This window comes from Mauremys mutica, chromosome 22, assembly GCF_020497125.1.
Source record: "Mauremys mutica isolate MM-2020 ecotype Southern chromosome 22, ASM2049712v1, whole genome shotgun sequence".
Taxonomy (NCBI): domain Eukaryota; kingdom Metazoa; phylum Chordata; order Testudines; family Geoemydidae; genus Mauremys; species Mauremys mutica.
The window spans coordinates 13,134,997-13,155,936 of NC_059093.1; the positions used below are offsets into that span (position 1 = coordinate 13,134,997).

The following is a 20,940-nucleotide window of genomic DNA, read 5'->3' on the forward strand; positions in this document are numbered from 1 at the left end:
GATACTACAGACACTCTACCGTAATCTGTTTTTGAACTTAATCAGTATCCACCCTTGTGGCACAAGATCAGAAACTTTCCCTTTTATGCATTATTCTACATTGTTCTTGAGGCATACGGGGATGACCTGCTTCCCCCCTCTTCTCTCCCTCCCCCTTTTACAGCTGACAATGCCTTTCCAAACATCCAGCAAATATCTTCATGTGCCAAAACGACTCTCTGGTATAGCTCATTGGCTTTCTTCTTGTTGCCTGAAACACCTGGGGCCTTTCATACTCTGGAATCTGCAACATGTTATCATACAGTCTGAAATGTGTAGAAATGATCAATATTTGATTTTCTGCACAGGTGACCTCGGACAGCTCCCCCTTTTAAAAAAGATGAAATATTAAATTGTCTTTAAGGATCTAATTCCCATGCCTTGATAGTCTTTGGGAAACTTAAAGGGAAGGCAGTAGCTTACGGTGGTCTCTTGGTGAAATTATGTATTGGAATGTAAAAGTGGAGATAAGTGTCTGTTTTTCCCTTTCCAGAAACGATTTGGTGCTATGTTGCTGTGGATACTGATATAGACTTTTGGCTTTTCCTACAGGCCCTCTTATTGCTGCTCATCCCAGGCTTGAATCACGAAGACTCCATGTCCTAACTGGACATGCTTCACAGTTGTCATGCCAGGAGAACAATTCAAAAGAGGGCAGACTGCTTGAATTTCAGGCGTTGTCATACCTCTGCTAGTCTCCTTCTCAGCTGGAGCTTGGAAAAAGGAGACTTCAGGTTGCAGAGAGAGGGTGACAAGCAGTTTGACTGCCGAACCATGGCTGAATATGTTTGTCCTCACAGATCTGAAGGGAAGACAGTGAATTCCAAAGACACAAATTCCAGGGATTTTGAGGTGCTTACACACAAACCCTCAAGCCATCCTGCTCCCTCTGCCTCATGTGCACTGCTTGCACCTGCTCCCTCACCTCCATGTAACGATGCACTCCAGAATAGAGTGCTGTGGTACTTTAAACAGCAGGGGCATATCTCAACCATAGCCTGTGCATGCCAGTGCAGAGAAGAGGGAATGAGAAACAGCACCCTGAAGTGATGCACTTCCACTACCTCCAAGGTATTGCAGAGAAGAGTAGCCCCAAGCTTTCTTGTTGGGACAATGCATTTAAGGTTACATATGCAAACCTGACTAGTTAGTTGGGGATATATTACAATAGTCCATACACTTTTTTTTTTTCACATTTGGGAGCTAATGTTAGTCTTATTGCAAGAATTGCTTTCTTGGCCTTGTTTTGTAATGCCGGATGCACTGTTACTGTCTTTTCAGTTTCAAATTTAATCTGTTGTCATAAGTTGGCAGCTGGTCTACCCTCTCTACTTCCAATAAAGCTGTGTTTAAAACCACTCATTTGTTCCTTGCACTTCAAATAATTCTATCTCAAATAATATTTTCACCACCCAAGGAGACAGCCAGAGCCTCACCGGCAGGGCTTAGGCTCTCCTTCTCCCCACCCCCCAAATCCCTCATTCGGAGACAGACTGGGCTCGGGCTTTCCTCTCCGCCTCCCCTGAATCCTTTAGCAGGAGGTAGCCCGAGCTCTTCTTCCCATCCCTCCCGCCAAGTCCCTCACCTGGAGGCGGTGGGGCTCCAGCTGTCAGCCCTGGGGTGGCAGCAGCTGTGCAGAAGTGAGGGTGGCAATGGGATGTTAAGTCTGCTGTGAAAAGTGTTATTGACAAATACCACTTCTCACATTGCCTCCCCTCTGTGCTGCTGCAGGCGCGGCACTGCCTTCAGAGCTGGGTGCCCGGCCAACAGCCGCTGCGCTCTGCTCTGACTTCAGAGTTTGGTGGCGATCTATGTACTGGGCGGGGATTGCGAAGGCATAAATAGCTACAGACACAAAGGAGGGGAGCCCGATCAAATAAGTTTGAGAACCACTGATCTAGGGTAATCACTGTGTTTGTGGGCCTGACCCATAACTGCTGCTTGAGTGTTCCCTTCATCCGTGAGGAAACGATTCCGCACCCAAGGAATCTTGGGATTTTCCAGGACAGGTTGTAGGAGTTGAGAAACTAACCCCTCTGCGTGCAGTTTCCCGGGGCACTTGCAAAAGTCTCTCCAAGGCCTGTGTGCCATCCACGAGGCACCACAGTTTGCTGTGGTATTGGGAACTCTAAGATTCATCTCCAGAAAGCATTGCAGCTAAAACAATGAAGTGTAGTGCTAGTGTGGATACAGTGTGTAGCAGCAGACCTGTGTGTAGCCACACTGATATGTTCAATAGAGTCAAACCAAGTATTGAATGTCTTACAGTTAAGATAACAATGGTGTAGACATTACTTCAAGTACAGTTTAAAGGTAATGCTTTGCAAGTTACATTGTCTACCTCCACTCCCCAAAAGAACATTTTCACATTTTTGGTGCTGAACCCTGTTGACTCTTGTAAACTAACTTCTATAAATGGTCTCTCTATGTAAAACTTTCAGCAAAGATCAGTATTTAAGCCAAGAGATGGTAGTTTATTGCAGAAACACATTTTCAGTGGTCTTCACAAAGTAAGGACTCTTTTAATGACAGCTCTCAAAGTAGATCAATTTTTAGGCCTAATATCCTTGATTATAACAGTTCCAAGCTCTGTCATAAAATAAATATAGCATCTGTGGAGCCACTGGCGTAGGCTGGTCAGACTAATTATGAAAGCTGTGGTGATGACCATTATCCCCAAACTTGTAATTTGATGTCTTTAACTTGAGTTCAGCCACTGTTTGTTGCATGTTGTCTGTTTGATGTAAGTTCTTCAATATGCATGCAAATACTACAGCTCAACACGTGTTTCAAGTTCTAATGTAACTGGCATTTATAGCAGTAACTTCACTGTAATTCTACTGGACACTTGTGCTTTTAAGTATGCAGTACTCACAGAGATGGGACTGTTAAAACATTGAATTTGTATCTTGATGGCTCAGTGCCCTGATGTATTCACCCATTACCTCTAAAGGTGACAGGTTTGCATTCCATAGAATCTATTACAGGAGAGTGAATATTTCATATTGAAGTAATTGCATGCAAGGAGATCTTGCAGTGTTGGTCTGCCCTTTGTTATTTAAAAAAAAAAAAAAGTTTGTCCACACTGAGTCTCAAACTGGGCTACTGAGCTGGCTTTGAACAGTGTTTTAAACCATATTCAATGACTAGTGTTCTTGGCCCAGTGTAAATGGGAGGCCTTTGTCAGATAAAGCTGACATCTTGAATATTTTTTGTGTATTTTTGAAGTTATAGGGCTAAATCCACTTTTGCTGTAAGGAGGCACAACTGGTAAAGTTGGCTCGTGGTCTCACCTTAAAAAGAAAACCAATTTCACAGTATAAATCTCATGTCACAACGATGATACTCTTAAGCTATAAAGAAAAATTAAAAAGCAGGAGGCAAGTGAGAAACAAAAGTATTGGTAATGAGAGATGACAGGCAATATAAGATAGAGAATGCTGAAGTCGGATTGTTTTTTCATAGTATACATTGTACAGTTTATACTTTCAAATATGTTTGTAGTTTCCAGGCATGCAAGTTTTACAAACAACTCAGATGTTGAAAAATAAGTACTTTAGAGGATATGAACTGGTAAATGTGATTTGTTGATTCAGAGATTTTAAATTTTGTTCTTTCTCCTTTGGAAGTAACTACTTGATTTCTTCAGTGATCTTGAACCAGTAAAAATGAGACAAGCCACCTTAAATGATTTAATATCAGGTCTACACTACAGTTCTAACTCGATGTAAAATCCATTAAACTTAACTTGTTTGAAAACCCAGCGCCCTAACATTTATCATCAGACTACCCATCAACTGGCAATTCAGAAAATTCTCCTTGTTCTGGCATTGTGAGGCACTCTTGTCACACTTCAACAGAGTAGTGACTGGCTCACTCAAATCATAAGAGTAAAGAAAATGTCAGGGAAAGTTTGAAATAAATTGTTGCACCAACCTATTAAACTTCTTTGAAAAGCTTTTGAAAATAGCATCATTTTAAATTTAACAGTTAACATAAGTGGTTTATTCCTTGAATTTGAAAACACTGTGGTGTAGCATGTTGCATGTGTGTGGAAGAGAGGAGTTTAATTCTGAGATGAGGCATGAGAAGTCCAGCACCCATGCCACCAGTTCCTAGGAAGGGGAAGCATACCTGTGTTTGTCAGGGTGCTGTCCCTTCTCTCTACTCAGAATTGGTCTCTTATATTGACCTGTGGCTGGAGGTTGTTAAACTTTTCCGGTTCCATCCTGCCACGCATACACCCCAATTTCACTCCTGGTTGCTGTTGGGGAGGATCTCTACTACTCTTCTGCCTCCTGGCTGCAAAGTAGCATCAGGATTAGGTCTCCCTTATTCCATCCACTCCCCAGCTCTCCATTTTTGGGTCCTCTTCCCCAGATAAACTAGTTTGCCTCTCCTGTTCTTCAGTAAAGCTATAAACATCAACAAAGCCTCTGGCACTATCTATCTCCAGACGCCTATAGCTATGAGACTGGGATATGGTGTCTTTCACTTAGCAAGTGTTTTGTTTATGCTTAATTTCTCCCTTAACAGTGGCGTGAAATTTCATTTTAAATCCAAGTTGTCTTCATAATTTGACTCAGACTTCATAAATTGTTAATGTTCCTCTCGTAATTTATGGTTATTGAACTAGATTAGCCATGTGACTGCATCTGTAATGTTAGTCAGTTGATTCTGTGCTCCAGAAGGAGTAATGCTTTTCTCTGTCTGAAGTAGTTTGCAATAAGAAGAGTGAAATAACAGGAACAAGACAACTTGAGGTGGAAATAAGGCTGATATTTAATAGTGGAGTGAGTGAGTAATGAGAGAGATTCATTAGGTGCCTCTGACAGACACTATTTACGTATATTTTAAGGCTTCAGATCTGTAACCTATTCCACATAGGCAGTTCCCTGCATCATGAAGTTATAAAGCTTCTCCTGGACATGAGGTCCACTTGTACAGAATAGCTTGCAGATTTGTGAGTGTGAGAGGCAGGTGGTGATGGTTAGAAGGGAGAAGAGACTTATACCCTGTCAACCAACCAGGTATAATTCAGTCACTGATATTTAAACATGGAGAAGCACCTTATTTATGCATCCAGCCTCTTCTGCATTGTGTAAAGCATATAAACACAGAAGAAAATGGGGTCCCTACTTTAATTGGGAGTTGTGTTCATGTCAGGAATGCGTGCTTAGGGCCTTAAATAACTGAAATGATAGCTTGTTTCCCCTTTAACAATTAAATACATAATTAAAGCTGCCTCAGAAACTAGGTCTCCTCATTTGCAGACAAATTCTGCCCTCCTCTGCCATCGCAGAGGTCTGTGCATGCAGCAGAATTGGTATGGTTCCCTTGCAAAAGATGGAAACAGAAGATGCACATAGAGCCTCGCTGTGCAAGGACTCTCTCCACATGTCTAGAGTGAGGGGTTGGACCATCATATTCCTCTGTAAAATCAGAGGCATGTAGGTTTCAAAGAGTCAATAATGGCTTGAGAATGTTTCCTCTGTAGCCTGGAGGAGAGGATTCTGTGCCTTCCACACCTCCAGGAAATTGTGTCAAGTCTTTTTACTTAGATTAGCATCAAAGAGAGGATTTGTCCCTAAGGGTATGTCTTCTCTACCCGCCGGATCGGTGGGCAGTGATCGATCTGGCAGGGATCAATTTATCGCGTCTAGTATAGATGCGATAAATCAACCCCTGAGCACTCTCCCGTCGACTCCTGTACTCCAGCTCCGCGAGAGGCACAGGCAGAGTCGGCGGGGGAGCAGTAGCATTCAACTCACCATGTGAAGACATCACGGTAAGTCGATCTAAGTACATCGACTTCAGCTACGTTATTCATGTAGCTGAAGTTGAGTAACTTAGATCGATCCCCCCGTAGTGTAGACTAGGGCTAAGAAAATAATTGGAAGTGTTCTGTGTTTTATATTGTTTCAGCAATAGATATGCAAAGGAAGATGTTACGTCCCTTGTGTTTGCTTTATCTTGTAAAATCCAGTGTTGTAGATATGATTTGGTAAGGCAGAGGTTTGAGGTTTACAATGCATTTTGTTTTTGGAGGAATTTTCAGCAACCTCTCATCCTAGTCCAAAATCATTTATTCAAAACAGCTTTAGGCAATCACTGCCTACCCTACCAGCAGCACGGCTTAGCTATTGTTAAAAACTGTTGTGTTTATTAGTTTGAACTCTGTCTTCTGAAAATTCATACAGTGGACTCTATAAGGATTTTGTTATTTAGAACCTTTACTGAGAAGTTTGTTTGATTCTACACATTTGCATCCCAGCCCAAACGAATGTCAGGGTCTTCAGTTTACAGAACCATTTCCCAAAGCCCCTGAAGACTAATAACTCAGCAATACATGACTGATTCCAGAAAAAAAAAATACAGGACCGTTTAAGACACATACATGCTAGTTTAAAAGACCATATTTCCCATCTCAAAAGGTGATAAGTGTCCCCGTTACCAAACTGTGATCAGGGTAATTTCTTTGAGCAGGTAACAGCAGAGATCTGAAAAGTGATATTATTGGCTGAATTCAGATAATCTGACTTTCACATTTCTTTTGCATTATTACAAAATATTAATAACTCAATGCATTGTCATAGAGTAAACCTAATATAATCTCTCAATGTTTTCTGGCCCATGGGACAGTCTGGATTCTAAAAGGTCTAATGTACTGGACTTTAGTGTAAAGGACGATTCTCTTTCATGTTCGTCTCTGCAAATACGAAGTCACTAATCTTTAATTCTCAGTGTAGAAATTTGTAGTATAGAAAATCTTTATAAAAATGACAAAAGATAATGTTTTTTGTCTGTCTTTTAGGACACTTGTGACCACTTGCATGGTGAAAGAGCATCAGCAAAAGTGAAAAAATGGGTGTAAAAACATTTACTCATAATTCCCCTGCTCACAGCCAGGAGATGCTTGGAAAACTTAACATGCTTCGCAACGATGGACATTTCTGCGACATCACCATTCGCGTACAGGACAAAATCTTCAGGGCACACAAAGTGGTCTTGGCAGCCTGCAGCGACTTCTTCCGCTCCAAACTAGTTGGCCAAGCAGAAGATGACGGCAAGAGTGTATTAGACTTGCATCATGTGACAGTGACTGGCTTCATACCCCTTCTGGAGTATGCTTACACAGCCACACTGTCTATCAACACAGAAAATATTATTGATGTGTTGGCTGCAGCCAGCTACATGCAAATGTTCAGTGTTGCTAGTACATGCTCAGAATTCATGAAGTCGAGTATTTTATGGAATACGCCCAACAGCCAGCAAGACAAGGTGCTAGATGCAGGACAAGAAAACAGTGCAAACTGCAACTTTACCTCTCGAGATGGCAGCCTTTCTCCGGTTTCCTCCGAATGCAGTGTGGTAGAAAGAGCCATTCCTGTTTGTCGAGAGTCCCGAAGAAAGCGTAAAAGCTACATAGTCATGTCTCCTGAAAGTCCACTTAAGTGTAACACACAGACGAACTCCCCCCAAGTGCTCAATCCTTCAGCTTCCTACGCAGAGTCCAGAAATCAGCCAGTAGACTCTTCCTTAGCTTTTCCTTGGACTTTTCCTTTTGGAATTGATCGAAGGCTTCAATCTGAGAAGGTGAAACAGGTAGAGAATTCTAGGACTTTAGAACTCCCTGGTCCATCTGAGGCAGCCAGAAGAATTACTGATTATGTGACATGTGAGAGCACAAAGGCCAGTTCACCTCTTGTGATTGAAGAAGATGTGCGTGTCAAAGTGGAAAGGTTAAGTGATGAGGAGGTTCATGAGGAAGTATCGCAGCCTGTCAGTGCATCCCAGAGTTCTCTGAGTGATCAGCAGACAGTCCCAGGAAGTGAGCAAGTTCAGGAAGATCTCCTGATCAGCCCACAGTCTTCCTCTATAGGTACAGCCACTTCTACTATTTTATATATGTATACGTACATGTACTTGTGATTTTATTTAAGAAGGTCTGCTTGAATTTTTAATTAGGTCACAGAAGATTGGTGAAACTGTATTTTGTTGTTCTAACGTATGAAATGCAATGCAGTGATTTTAACAGTTTATTAATTATTTTCTTAATAGTGCCAAATGGTTTGACTACAGTCCATTCACAGAGTACCATTTTGGAAAGATTGGTGCTTTCCATAACTGTAAAGGGAGTTAAAGGTATCTCCAAAATCAAGCCTTTTATCAGTGTAGGTACAATGATAGTAGAGACCTTTTATAATAAGAGTTAAGAACATATTTTGCAGAATTAATGGTGGAAAGCTGTTAAATTAATATCCCAGACAAAAACAAAATAATGCAATCATAATATATAGATTTTTTTCCATTTCAAAGGGATTTAATCACAAATTGCAGCCCCTTATTCTGCCAAATGCAGAGACTAACATTTTTCCCAAATGACAATTTGTAGCCATTTTTGGGTTCCTCTGTGAGCTGTTATCTATTAATAGCTAATATTTAGAGCAGTGGTTCTCAGCTGGGGGTATGTGTACCCCTGGGAGTATGCAGAGGCCTTCTAGGGGGTACATCAACTCATCTAGATATTTGCCTAGTTTTACAACAGGCTACACAAAAAGCAATAGCGAAGTCAGAACAAACTAAAATTTCATACAGACAAAATGAAAGTAAGCAATTTTTCAGTAATCGTGTGCAGTGACATTTTTGTAATTTTTTTATGTCTGATTTTGTAAGTAAGTAGTTTTTAAGTGAGGTGAAACTTGTGGTACACAAGATAAATCAGATTCCTTAAAGGAGTACAGTAGTCTGGAAAGGTTGAGAACCACTAATGTAGAGGACATCACTATAATAATCTGGTTTTCTCTTTGCATAGAAAAGACTCTTACAAATGACTTTCAGTAAGTCTGAACACAGTTGGCAATATTTCTAGTTTGGTTGCCAGAATTTTGCACAGATTATCTATTTGCCTTTGTATTTACAAAGTCTATTTATTGAAAGATTATTTCAGTAAAATCTGGTTTATTTGAGAACTGTTTGGTCGACTTCATTCAAATAATATCATGCCAAATGCTGTTTCAATTGATAAAATTCTAAATATAGCCTTGTACGCTAACTCTACCTCAGAGTTTTGTCCGGTGGGTATAGCACTATGTCTTCATGAGGGAGTAGTAGGTAGCTGATTTCTCTGACCCTTTCAAGGAGGACATATCTGGCCACTGTAATCAGACTATTTCAATTGCACAATTGCTTTAAAAAAGCAGGAACTTTGTCGTGTTAATACTTGCTTCAACACTTTGTGTATTGCTGTTTTTTTGCATGTCATTATTTTGTATAGCTTATATGGTAGCATTCTACATTGGTAGAGTTTATGCCCAATCTAAACTGCTTTACTTCCTGGAGTTTTACAGACATAGTTTTTGTGACTCTCCTTTGAGTAGTGGCCACAACGTGTGAGTATACTATCAGAGTAAATACTGATAGTTTCTATCATTTATCAAAAATGTGTGTCATTTTATAGACTACAGGGAGAGTAGAGTTTGCGTTCCAACAGCCTCCAAGAAAAAAAAATACTGGTTCACTGAACTGGTGCAATTTGACCCAGTCCTTAACACATTGTAGCAATACCTTAGAAAAGAAATTGCCAAGGACATGTGATAGTTGTGTGAAGTCATTAAATGAACATAGTGGTGGCAGGAGACTATATTGATATATCAGTGAGAAATATAAACTGCAACATACCAAAAAAAGACAATGAAACTAAGGGTCAGGAAAAGGAAAAAATCATACCCACTGAAAAGAGTTTTACCCACTGTATTAACCTTATTCAAGCAGCCTAAAAGACAACTAACTATGCTGCTTCCTTTTGATCAGGATCCAGTGTGATCTGTATAGAAAATGTCAGAGGAAAGGTACATTAGATATCTGTTCTAAGCCACTCAAAAAATAGCACTGTATAAAAATACGTGTCCAACATAAATAAAAGTAATCTTTAACCCTAGGAGAATGGGAGGAATGGAAATATAAGAGTGAGACCAGCACTAGATCGTAAAGAGAGGGACTTCAGTGAGTGGCCTAAATGTTCCTTTTCTAAGGAAGTCCTAGAATTGAACAAATGCTCTGAACGTATGCTAGTGATCAGGCCCTGGTAATGTGTGTGACTGAGTTCCTTTTGCCAAAGATTGACCTAGCCAGAATCCTTAACTGTGAAATGACATCTACTGAGAAGCTGCTTTGAAAATGTCACCTTATAGTGCTGAAGCTGCACAACAATTTCTACCCTTCTGGGTCTATCACCACTGAGGGCATGTTCCTTAACCATATTTACACCACAAGAAGAGGGTTTGGGGTCTTGTGCCATGTTTTTGTGTACTGCATTAGTGACCATCATTTTAACCAAATGCTTTAAAGTCTAAAATCAAATGTCTGTAAGCTTTGAGGATAGTTCAGTATAGCATGCTGCTGTACCTTCATGGCTTCAGATACAAAAAAGTTGGCCCGAGGTCAACATAATAGAATCCCATTGTGTGTGCTTGAATGATGCATATGTGATGCTTTCCTCAGGGCACCTAGAGCTGTAAGCCACTCTTACCTCTGCTTTAGCAAGAGAAAGTTTTTTGCTGAAGTTTAGATTGAGACATTTCCCTGCTGCACCAATCTGTCTGCCTCACCAGCAAACTCCTGAGACGCTGCCAGTCCTTCCCATGCCTTGCAGGTAATAGAGTGAATACAGGTTCCCCAGAGGCATCTTGCTTCAGAGAGGTAAATCCACTTTCTTTTGTCTAAGGCAGGCTTGCCTCCAGAACATATTTCCAGCACATATACATAATTCTTTATATACAACGTGTACGTAGATCACACAATATGACCAGCATGTCACCAGTTTTTTTATGTGATACCTTACCAAAACTGTTTGGCTAAATATTTTGACACAGTGTGTTGTCTTCCCTTTGCTGTTTGGCATAAAGGGCCCTTAAGGTATCAATGTGTTTGAATTTACATTCAGCATTGTTTGCACAGCACTATTATACCATGATTATAGATTATATTCCTATTTTGCTGTATTCTAGAGAAGTGCAAATTCCTTGTTTTAGAACAGGGGTCAGCAGCCTTTCAGAAGTGGTGTGCTGAATCTTCATTTATTTACTCTAATTTAAGGTTTCGCATGCCGGTAATACATTTTAACGTTTTTAGAAGATCTCTTTCTATAAGTCTATAATATATAACTAAACTATTGTTGTATGTAAAGTAAATAAGGTTTTTTAAAATGTTTAAGAAGCTTCATTTAAAATTAAATTAAAATGCAGAGTCCCCCGGACCGGTGACCCGGGCAGTGTGAGTGCCACTGAAAATCAGCTCGCATGCCACCTTCGGCATACGTGCCATAGGTTGCCTACCCCTATTTTAGAAGGTTTGCACTGTACCAAAGGTATGATAAAGCACAGTTGCAGCACAGGCCACATTATAAGCATCCTTTGTTGTCTAAAGAGGTATTGCTTTGCACACTATCACAACATTAGGGATAATCCAGTACAGCAGTAACTGTTGGGGGCAAGGAGGTATGTTAAACCACAATGTTCTCTTTCCTGGACACACACATTACCCTTTTAAAATTACATGTATTTATCTCAGTGCTTTATAATGCATTTATAAAAGTTCCCCTGCCTGTTTTTCTTATATTGTAAAGAGCTCTCATTTGCTATTTGGGCAATTGCAAGAATTGCTTATTTGCAGTTTGCTATATGTAGTATCACTTAAACAGTACGTAAGAGCACTTTATAATACTGGAGAAGTACAAGCAGGAGAGCCTTTATAAATATACTATGTCATTCTGGTAGCAACACTAGTTAGGTTTGAGAAGATATTTTCATAACTCTTTGACGTCGGCCCCATCAGAGAGATAAGTACACAAAATAAAAACTCAAGCAGCAAATGAACTTTTTTTGGACTAGATTTTATTAGTTGGCAATATTGTGAAGGATAAAATCAATATAGAATTCAATTTTTTATTTTTGCACATTGTATTACATCTGATCTTGCGTACCCAACAATACTCCGCTTATTTTAAGTCACACTGAACCACAGTTTTAAATTTGATATTCATAATGTTGTTTTCAGAAACTTGTCAAAGGTGAGTCTTCCATCAGTAACCCCAAAATATGGGATCATTATATTTTGGATCCCTAACTTTTCTTTCAGTTGGGAAATATGGGCCTTCTTTGTGACTCCTGACATCTTAATAGGCTTTTCTATTTTCTGTTCTAGCACTCTTCCTTTTGGAATAAACATTTTTCCCCTTCTTCTGTGTCCATATCGCATTGTATCTCTTCTCTTTCCATTTGTATCTTCGGTCTGACAATCTCATCTGAAGCCCCAATAGTATCGTTTTTCTAGTGTTGTATTTCAGCGCACACTGACAGTGGGTCTTTTCCCATTGAAGTCTGTTGGAATTTAGCCATCAACTTTCCTCACTCCCACTAAATCCCAATACCGTCCTCAATGAAAACCCCAAATGCCTGTCCCCATATGCAGGCATTTCAGAGTGCCCTAAAGTTCAACAAATTCAGGCTGTTTTGCATGATAGGAGGGAGGAGAAAGGATGAATTCAAAATCCAAGGGACTCTTCAGCAGCTCACTTATATATCTGGAATATTGATCTGTCTTCACCTAGTTAGTATGGCTGAGGAAAAGAGGCAGTGTCTCAGGTAGTCAGGTCCCAGGCCATATACTGTGTGGCTTATCTAAGGCTGTCTCTACACTATAGATCTCCTGTGTAGCCACTCTATGCTGATGGGAGAGAGCTCTCCTATCAATATATTAATCCACCCCCGACGAGCGGCGGTAGCTATGTTGGCAGGAGAGGCTCTCCCACCAACATAGCGCTGTCCGCACTGGCGCTTATGTCAATTTAACTTATGTCGCTCAGGGGTGTGTTTTTTCACATCCCTGAATGACAAGTTACACCGATGTAAGTGGTAGTGTAGACATAGCCATAGATACAAATCTAACAGCTAGTTGACCTCTTGTTGGAGGATGGATGTAAACCCTGTTGCTTTAGCTACAAGCTGTAGAAAACTTAAGGAAATCAAGTTGGTTCTTGTATGGATTTTAAGAAACCTGTAACTTGAGATACTTTAAAAACATAATGGAGCTAGGTTATGTAACAGGCCGTATGTGATTGTACCATGAACTGGCTAGATATATGGCACTCACTTAAGATATCCAAAGCCGTAGGATCAAGCTAAATAGGAATACAGGATTTAAGATGTCCATAACCGAAAGTTTCAGCAGGTCAGTTATGCTTAAGAGGTTTGCACAGGATTGCACTGGACACTAGCACTGAATGAAGCAACCCGATGACATTTCATTTTGTGTTCGTAACAATAACTTTGGAATGCCACATCGAACAATTCCAGAACTTCAGAACCTTATTTATTTTTGCTGAAATTGGAAAACCTGAAAAGGGAAAATGAGGGACATGTAGAGCCGTGCATCTCCCCCCACCACCACCAAGCATCTGGTGAGCACTCACATCAGTGTCAACCAGATCTGTAATTGTCTATAGATCTGAGATGGTTGATTGCAGCCATTAACACCTTCCTGCATAACAGTAGCCTCATATCAGTTCTGCCCATGGTCTCACTTCATCTTAAGAAGCTGACACCCTAGTGGTATGTCTACATTTTCTGTACAGATCACACTGGATCCTGATCAAAAGGAAGCAGCATAGTTAGTTGTCTTTCAGGCTACTTGAATATGATAAATACAGTGGGTAAAACTCTTTTCAGTGGGTATGATTTGTTTTCCTTCTCCTGACCCTAAGTTTCATTGTCTTTTTTGGTATGTTGCAGTTTATTTCTCACTGATATATCAGTATATTCTCCTGCCACTCCTATGTTCCTTTTAATGACTCCACACAATTGATTACATGTCCCCTGGTAGCCGACTCAGGTCCACGGGGCTTAGGCTGCGGGGCTGTTTTGTTGCTGTGTAGAATTCTGGGCTCAGGCCGGAGCCTGAGCTCTAGGACCCTGCAGAGTGGGAGGGTTCCAGAATTTTGGGGCCAGCCAGCACTTGGAAGTCTACACAGCAGTGAAACAGCCCCGTGACCCCAAGTTGGCTGACACAAGCCAGTCATGGGTTTTTCTTTGCTGTGTAGACATACCCCATGACTTAATTCCCAGACAGAAAATACATGAGAATGGTGGGAAGGGGGAAATGGAGGAGGCATGCAGAGCCCCTGGCATGGGGGAATTAAAAAGGAGATCCTAGAATGGGGTGGGTACACAGGCTCCGGCTTCTAATTTTCCCCAGATGTGCTCAACCCCTGCTCAGCCCTAGGCCCCGTCTCAACTCCTCCCCTTCTCTCTAAACCCCTGCCCCGCATCCGCTGCACAGGAGCAGTTGAGGGGCCACAGACTGGTATGTGAAGGAGGGAATTGAGGTGGGGAGGGGAGAGAGCACACAGAGCTCCTGGCGTGGGAAAGTGCAGAGAGTCTCTGAAGTAGAAGGGGATGGGAGGATGGCACACATGGAGATGGCAGGGTTAGGGATGATGGAGGAATGCAAGTCACTCCCCTGGTGTGTGCAGTGCTCTCAACCTGCAGAAGCAACAGTGTGGAGCACACTGGTTGTACCACATTACCGAACAGGAGGCTGTTTTTCTAGCAGAGAGGATGTTTTTTGTACTGCTTTATATTTCATGGAACTAAATTGACACTAAGACCTGATCAACTTCCTTATCCCCTTTCTGTTGGGGTGAAATGCAGTCCAATCGTGATCAGAGTGGATTTGATTTAAATCAAATTGATTTAAATCACTAGTCAGGAAGACTCTGTTTAATCATGGATTTCTACATAAAAGTGCATTCTTGATGGTTGTTATAACCTTAATACATATTCTTCACAACTCAGAGATAGATGTAGGTTTCCTTTTTGGAAGGTTCACACTATGCATTTTTAAAGTGATTTACTTTGAAAACTTTTCAGATTGGTTTTACAGCTATATCAGAAAATGAATTATTGGTTATTTCATTTGCCAAAGGTAATTGAAGCAGATATTTATGACACTGGGAGGTTGACTATCTCCAATTCAACAAGTTAATCATTAATATTTGGAGGATTTTCTTTCCATGCTATATTAGGAGGAGAACATCACCAGACAGACAGTTAAATTGTTTTATTTAACTAAAACAACCATGTTATGTATTCTGGACTTTTTTCTTCAACAGCAAACACATAATATTTTAACAAAACAAGCATATTATTTTTTTTATTTAAGCATTCAAGTTTTTTTAAAATCAGGTTGGTTTGTTTGTTTTTAATTAAAATAGTTAAATATTTTTTTTAAAAAACAAACTTTAAAAAAAACAACCACCATTTTTGCTGTTAACAAGCATGTTATCTCTGGAGACACAAATCCACAGTTTGAGAACTGCAAAACTAAGCATCTCTGATGGTATCTTCTAGACTGAGCACTGAGTCCCATTGGGTAGATAGAAAGATTAACCTAAATAATCTGTACAGAAGCCCCTGGAACCCCATAAGATTGGGTCTCTAATCCATGAACTGTTGGAACTCATTTACAAAACTTTTCTTAAACATTACAGTAATATATTGTCTCATACTATAGAATTAGAATTTCTAATCCCTATTCCACGATGAGATATCTTTGAGCTATAATGTATCTTTAGATAGTTTTTTCCTCAAAAAGCATTTTATCAAAAAAATCAGATTTAAATAAAATCTTTTTTTTTAATCACTGATATTTATCCACTCTGATCTTGATGCTGTTACTCAGTTTACTCGGTCCTCTGTCAAGCAAAACTCTCATTGAATCAAAGGAGACTTGTCTGAACAATGATTTGAGGAGGAGGGATAGCTCAGTGGTTTGAGCATTGGCCTTCTAAACCCAGCATTGTGAGCTCAGTCCTTGATGGGGCCATTTAGGGATTTGGGGCAAAATCAGTACTTAGTCCTGCTAGTGAAGGCAGGGGGCTGGACTCAATGACCCTTTGGGGTCCCTTCCAGGTCTATGAGATAGGTATATCTCCTTATATTATTTACACAAACTAAGTAAGGATATCAAGGTTTGATTTAGTGCTGATATTATACTAGATCTGTTTCCAAAGCTCAGTTCAGCTAAATTTCCCAAAACGTTGTGTGTCCTAATGAACCATTATGCAGACTGGCATCTCCCTTGCAGTAATAGGTGGTGGGTATACTACAGTTTAGTCTCCTTTGGACTGCATTTTTAATCTGCCAAGGGCACCGAGAACCTGGAATTGGCATTCTTTTATTAAATATCCTTATGTATGGAGGATGCATAAGGTATGGGAAATAAAGATCCAAGACAGCAGCAGGATTAAATTGCTTAGTATCCCTTAACATTTTGAAAAATCTCAGCGCATAGTTGTTTTACCTGAAATTAGCATTTTCTTGCTTAGAAGTGCTAGTGTAGGAGAAAAAAAACACTGATTGACGACCATTACTGCATTTTAACACAATTGTATTAGTCTTTTAATTTATCCTCTCATTTTGTAGGCCCACTGAATATTTGACCATATATTAACGTTGCTCTTCCCTCTGCTGAATTCTTGATAAAGTAGGGAAGAATCCTGAGGTCTGAATGCTGCTGGTTTTGAAGGAGCTCTGGCAGTATTAGTGTGCCTCCAACCAGTAAAGAGTGTCTGCAGGAGACTCTTGGTAGAGAGCGTTTACATGTAGTTACCCACCTTTTGAGCACTTTTACTTGCATTACACTGCAAATTGATGTTCCTTTTTTCTTCCCCAGGTTCAATAGATGAAGGGGTTACTGAGGGATTACCCACTCTCCAAAGTACCTCTGGCACTAATGCTCATGCAGATGATGATGATCGGTATGTACCAACATAGCGTGCAAACTGTTCTGTAGTGAGTGAGTGGTATGCTATAATTAACTTGCCCCAGCCCTGCTTGGAGAAAGGTTAGCTGCTCATACATATACTTTATGTTGAATAAAGTACGATCAGTGCCCGAAGGATCAAATACTTTAGGAGAGCAGAGGTGATGAAAGTCCACGTTTGCTTAGCAGTTGTACTGCTTTCTTTTGCGAAGTTTCCAACTTAAACTGAATAGGAAAGTGATGAGCTTATTCCTGTGCTGTGTATTCACACTATTCTGTTTTTATATACAGACTTCATTGTGAAACAGTTAAGGTTGTTGCATACAGTGTATATCTGACACACAAGCAAGGAAATGAAAAATTAATCCACATAATAGTACATATCTTCTCCTCTTCCACCCAAAGAGAGAGAGACAGCTATGGCAACTACTGTACATCACACATACCACAACAGTAACTCTGTCCCCTCAATCGGATCTTAATATACCTTTACCAGAATACCCTGTTTCATCACTATTCATTGTAAATGTTTAGTAGTTTGCTGTGCTGGGAGTGGGTAGCTTGTTAAAGTGGGTGATGGAAGGCTGGCATATCTAGTTATATAGAGTTAAGGTTATGGGAGCATGGACTGAAGTGTATGGTAGTTGTGTTGAAAGGAAGGTATGTGCTTGTGGGTGGAGCATGGGGTATGTGCTGTTGGGTAGCATAACTTTTTATTTCCTAGCTTTTCTAGTTTTTGTCATGTGTGGTATGTATGGAGCCACACTGTTTCCCAGCGAAGCTTTTAATATATTAATTTCCTAGTGTTTAAATGTTTTGATCAAGGGAGTTGGTCTTGGGCAAGAGTTATGGACCCTTTGAGGGCTGTTCCAGAAGCTCTGACACAGTTGCAGAGTCTGTTAGAGAAGACGTCATCAGCCAGCAGCTGCACTTTTCTAGCACATAAAATCTCTGTTGGCAGCTGATAAGTAAAACTTTCTCCATTGTAGGGTTACACGTGAAAAAAGAATGTAGCTGCTGGCAAAAGATTTAGTGTATGATTGAGAAGATTTTACACACTTTGGTGTGTAAACTTAGTTATAATAATAACATAGTTCTTATAGCTATGACTAATAGTTAAAATAACGCTAAATATCCTTTTAAAAACTACCTGTTCCACCAGATCTGCTCCCAAGTTCATCTCTATCCCGGTTTTTAAAAAGATACTAGTCAACAACAACAAAAACTGCCACAGACAGATTTCAGCCATGGATCAAATTCGGACACCACCTATTAAAAAAAATCATGCGAGAATAAATTAATCAAAAACTGAATAGAAAATTATGAAATTTACATGTAAAGGAGAAATAGGAATTTATGCCCCATTTTAAGTCCATGCTTGAAAAATTCCCAAACACAGATTTGTAGAACCATCAGTAAAATCCAGCAGGATTTGTGTACTGTTTACACAGAACTGAAAAAGCTGCTAGCTGTGTGCATTTATTAAGAACAGAATTCTGCACTCTGGGACTTTGGATTTTCTAAACCAAATGGTTTATTTTATAAGTTCAAATGCAGGTTACAGGCCCTACCCCGTAAATTGGCTAAATATTTAAGGCAGAGTTTCCTAGTCCCAGGAAGCTCACTCTTAACTCTAATGTAGTGGGAAGACCTTTTTATCTACCCCAAAACTTTATTCTCAGTCTAGAACAGACTTTATTACCATTATCAACATTCAAATCTGCTCAGCTCAGTAGTACACAATCAACAGAAAAATCTTTAACTGCTCTCCTGCTCTTCTCTCTGAGGAATAAACAAATTGTAGTTTATTTCTCTTTCTCTTTCAGTGCATGTACATGTATAATATAAGGGGCTCTGGTTTTGTCTGGAAGACAGTAAACTGGCCTCCTGGGCAGGTCATTATTCTAAATGCTGCACAATGAATTAAAATAGATGCTTTAGAAGTGAGTTGGATGCTGATTCCTCATGTGTTCTGAGTACAATAAAGCCTGTAACTCTTAGTCACCTTCTGTTTAAAAAAAATCAATCTAAATGCTTCCTCCTACAGATAGCATTATTATGCCCTAGGCTCACTCGAGAAACACTATACCCCAAATATAGCTTGAATTTACTCCAGGTTCCTGGGAGCAACAGGATTTTTTCCTATCTGAAATAAGCATAAGAACTGTGTGTGCTACTGCTATCACTCAGTAGAGCTTCTGTTACTGAACAAAGCTTTAAACACACTTGGTTAGCAGATATGGATACAAAAACTTTGCTCATTGGGTTTTTTCTATATGGATCATTAGTTTAAACCTCAGCTGGAAATTCCTTTATTGATTCTTGAAACTCAGAATCAAGTTTTAGACAGACATAGTAGATTTGCATCTTGAAACACTTAGTTGATTATGCATGTGCTGCTCTTCTGTTGGGCTAGTCTTTGTATTCTAATCTAAATATGCTCTCCATGCAAAAATCATATTGATTATAAAATATTTTTTTCTGGTAAAATATCTTCATTCAGTGTTAATTGCTTAATACGATTAAATAGCCTCCTTGTTTCAAAAGCAGGTCATATGATACATGACTTGAAGTAGACACATGAATGTTTTATGTATTTGAACTATTCTCATTGAACTGATTTCTGTAGTATTCTTTCTTCTGTTGAACATTATTAGATTGTAAATTTCCATAATATGGATATGTAGTAGACTGGTTAAATGTTTAGTCTAGTTTATTAGCTACTGTTAAATTAAGTTGAGGCAAATTACAAGTACTGAAATATATAATGTTTGGAAAGTCTAATGAGAATCTATTCAAATGGCTTGTCCATCTCTACAAGTGGGGGGCATTCTTGGGACAAACGCAATGTTTTAGTATTCATATTTGTCAGGATTTAGTTTTGCATAGCTGAATATGCATTCCAGTCCATTTGCAGAATGTCAAAAGCAGATCAGTTGCTTATAGAATGTGATATCTGGAGGTTATAACACATTAATTATAATTAACAATTCTTGTTTCTTGATCTGGGCTGATTGGAATGTTTTCTGTGCTTTTATTTAATTTTTAAAAATTACAAAATATTTCTTACTTAAAATGAAGCTTTTTTATGTATGTTTACAAAGAGTCCAAAAATGTTTGTTTTTAGTTTAGATTTTCCCCATTATACCTGATGTAACAGGAATTGCTCACAGCTTCCAAATATTTAAATAAGTGAGTGTATAGAATGCAAGGAAGGGAGGGAAAAGGTGATTTTGTTTTTACATTTCTTCCTTGTGCTAAGGTCCACAGATCCATGAGGATGGGTACTTCAGCCAGCTTGCAGCATGGGGAAGAGATTGACCTGTCAGTCATTGGGAGCTAGAAAATGCCCTGCTTCCTGAAATGCCCTCCAGTTTTATCTGCCTCCCCAGGGACAAGCAGATGGCTCACCAAAGCCCGCCTTGCCGCAGAGCTTTCTGCAATTCCAAACCCTATTTCAGATTTCTTACTATTTTAACTCAATAAAATATTGTTTGATTACCAGTTATCTCAGGATGGCGTTTGCCTTTCAGGGAGCTTGTCCCCTCAGCTCTGCTTTGCCTTCTGAGGCATTTGCATCAGCATCAGCTGGTGCTCCTGCAGGCTTCAGGGAATGAGCTAGGCCAAAAAAAGCCAGAGGCAAAAGGAAAGGTGCATGTCTCCTGCTTTCTCCCCTCTTCAAGTATCTCCTTGGTGAGCTCGTCTGACTCTGTGGGCAGAACGCAGTCTCTCTCCAGCGCAATCCAGGTGGGGTCACCTCAGACCCCTTCCCCCAGGCAGGAAAATAGCTAAGCAAGGTTGGAAAAACTGGCTCCAGGGACAAGTAAGTCCCTCTCCTTCGGCTTTGTGAGTGGAACATTACCTAAAGGGCAGTGCACCATACAGCCTGCAGCAGCAGCCATACCTCCAACTGCAGAGTTCAGCTGCCTCATCCCCCTCACGTTCTCTGAGGCCATGGATAAAGGACAGTGGACACAGCATGGACTCTACCAAAGCTGCTGCCACCTCCATAACAGGCATAGTGTTCCCTGCTGATACCCCAGGCTGGGCCCTCCAGGAGAAATGCAGACCTATCAGGCC

General features: G+C 40.1%; 1 protein-coding gene across 3 annotated transcripts in view; it reads left to right on the forward strand.

Annotated features, from left to right (window-relative positions):
* The window catches only part of ZBTB44 (zinc finger and BTB domain containing 44), a 65,739-nt gene that overhangs the window by 18,537 nt on the left and 26,262 nt on the right, over positions 1-20,940 (forward strand). For all 3 annotated transcript variants that reach the window (XM_044997197.1, XM_044997196.1, XM_044997198.1), the window contains exons 2-3: positions 6,854-7,921; positions 16,771-16,855. In XM_044997197.1, the coding sequence (XP_044853132.1) occupies positions 6,904-7,921; positions 16,771-16,855 (1,103 nt within the window). In that variant the 5' untranslated portion in view covers positions 6,854-6,903. The remainder of the gene's footprint in view (positions 1-6,853; positions 7,922-16,770; positions 16,856-20,940) is intronic.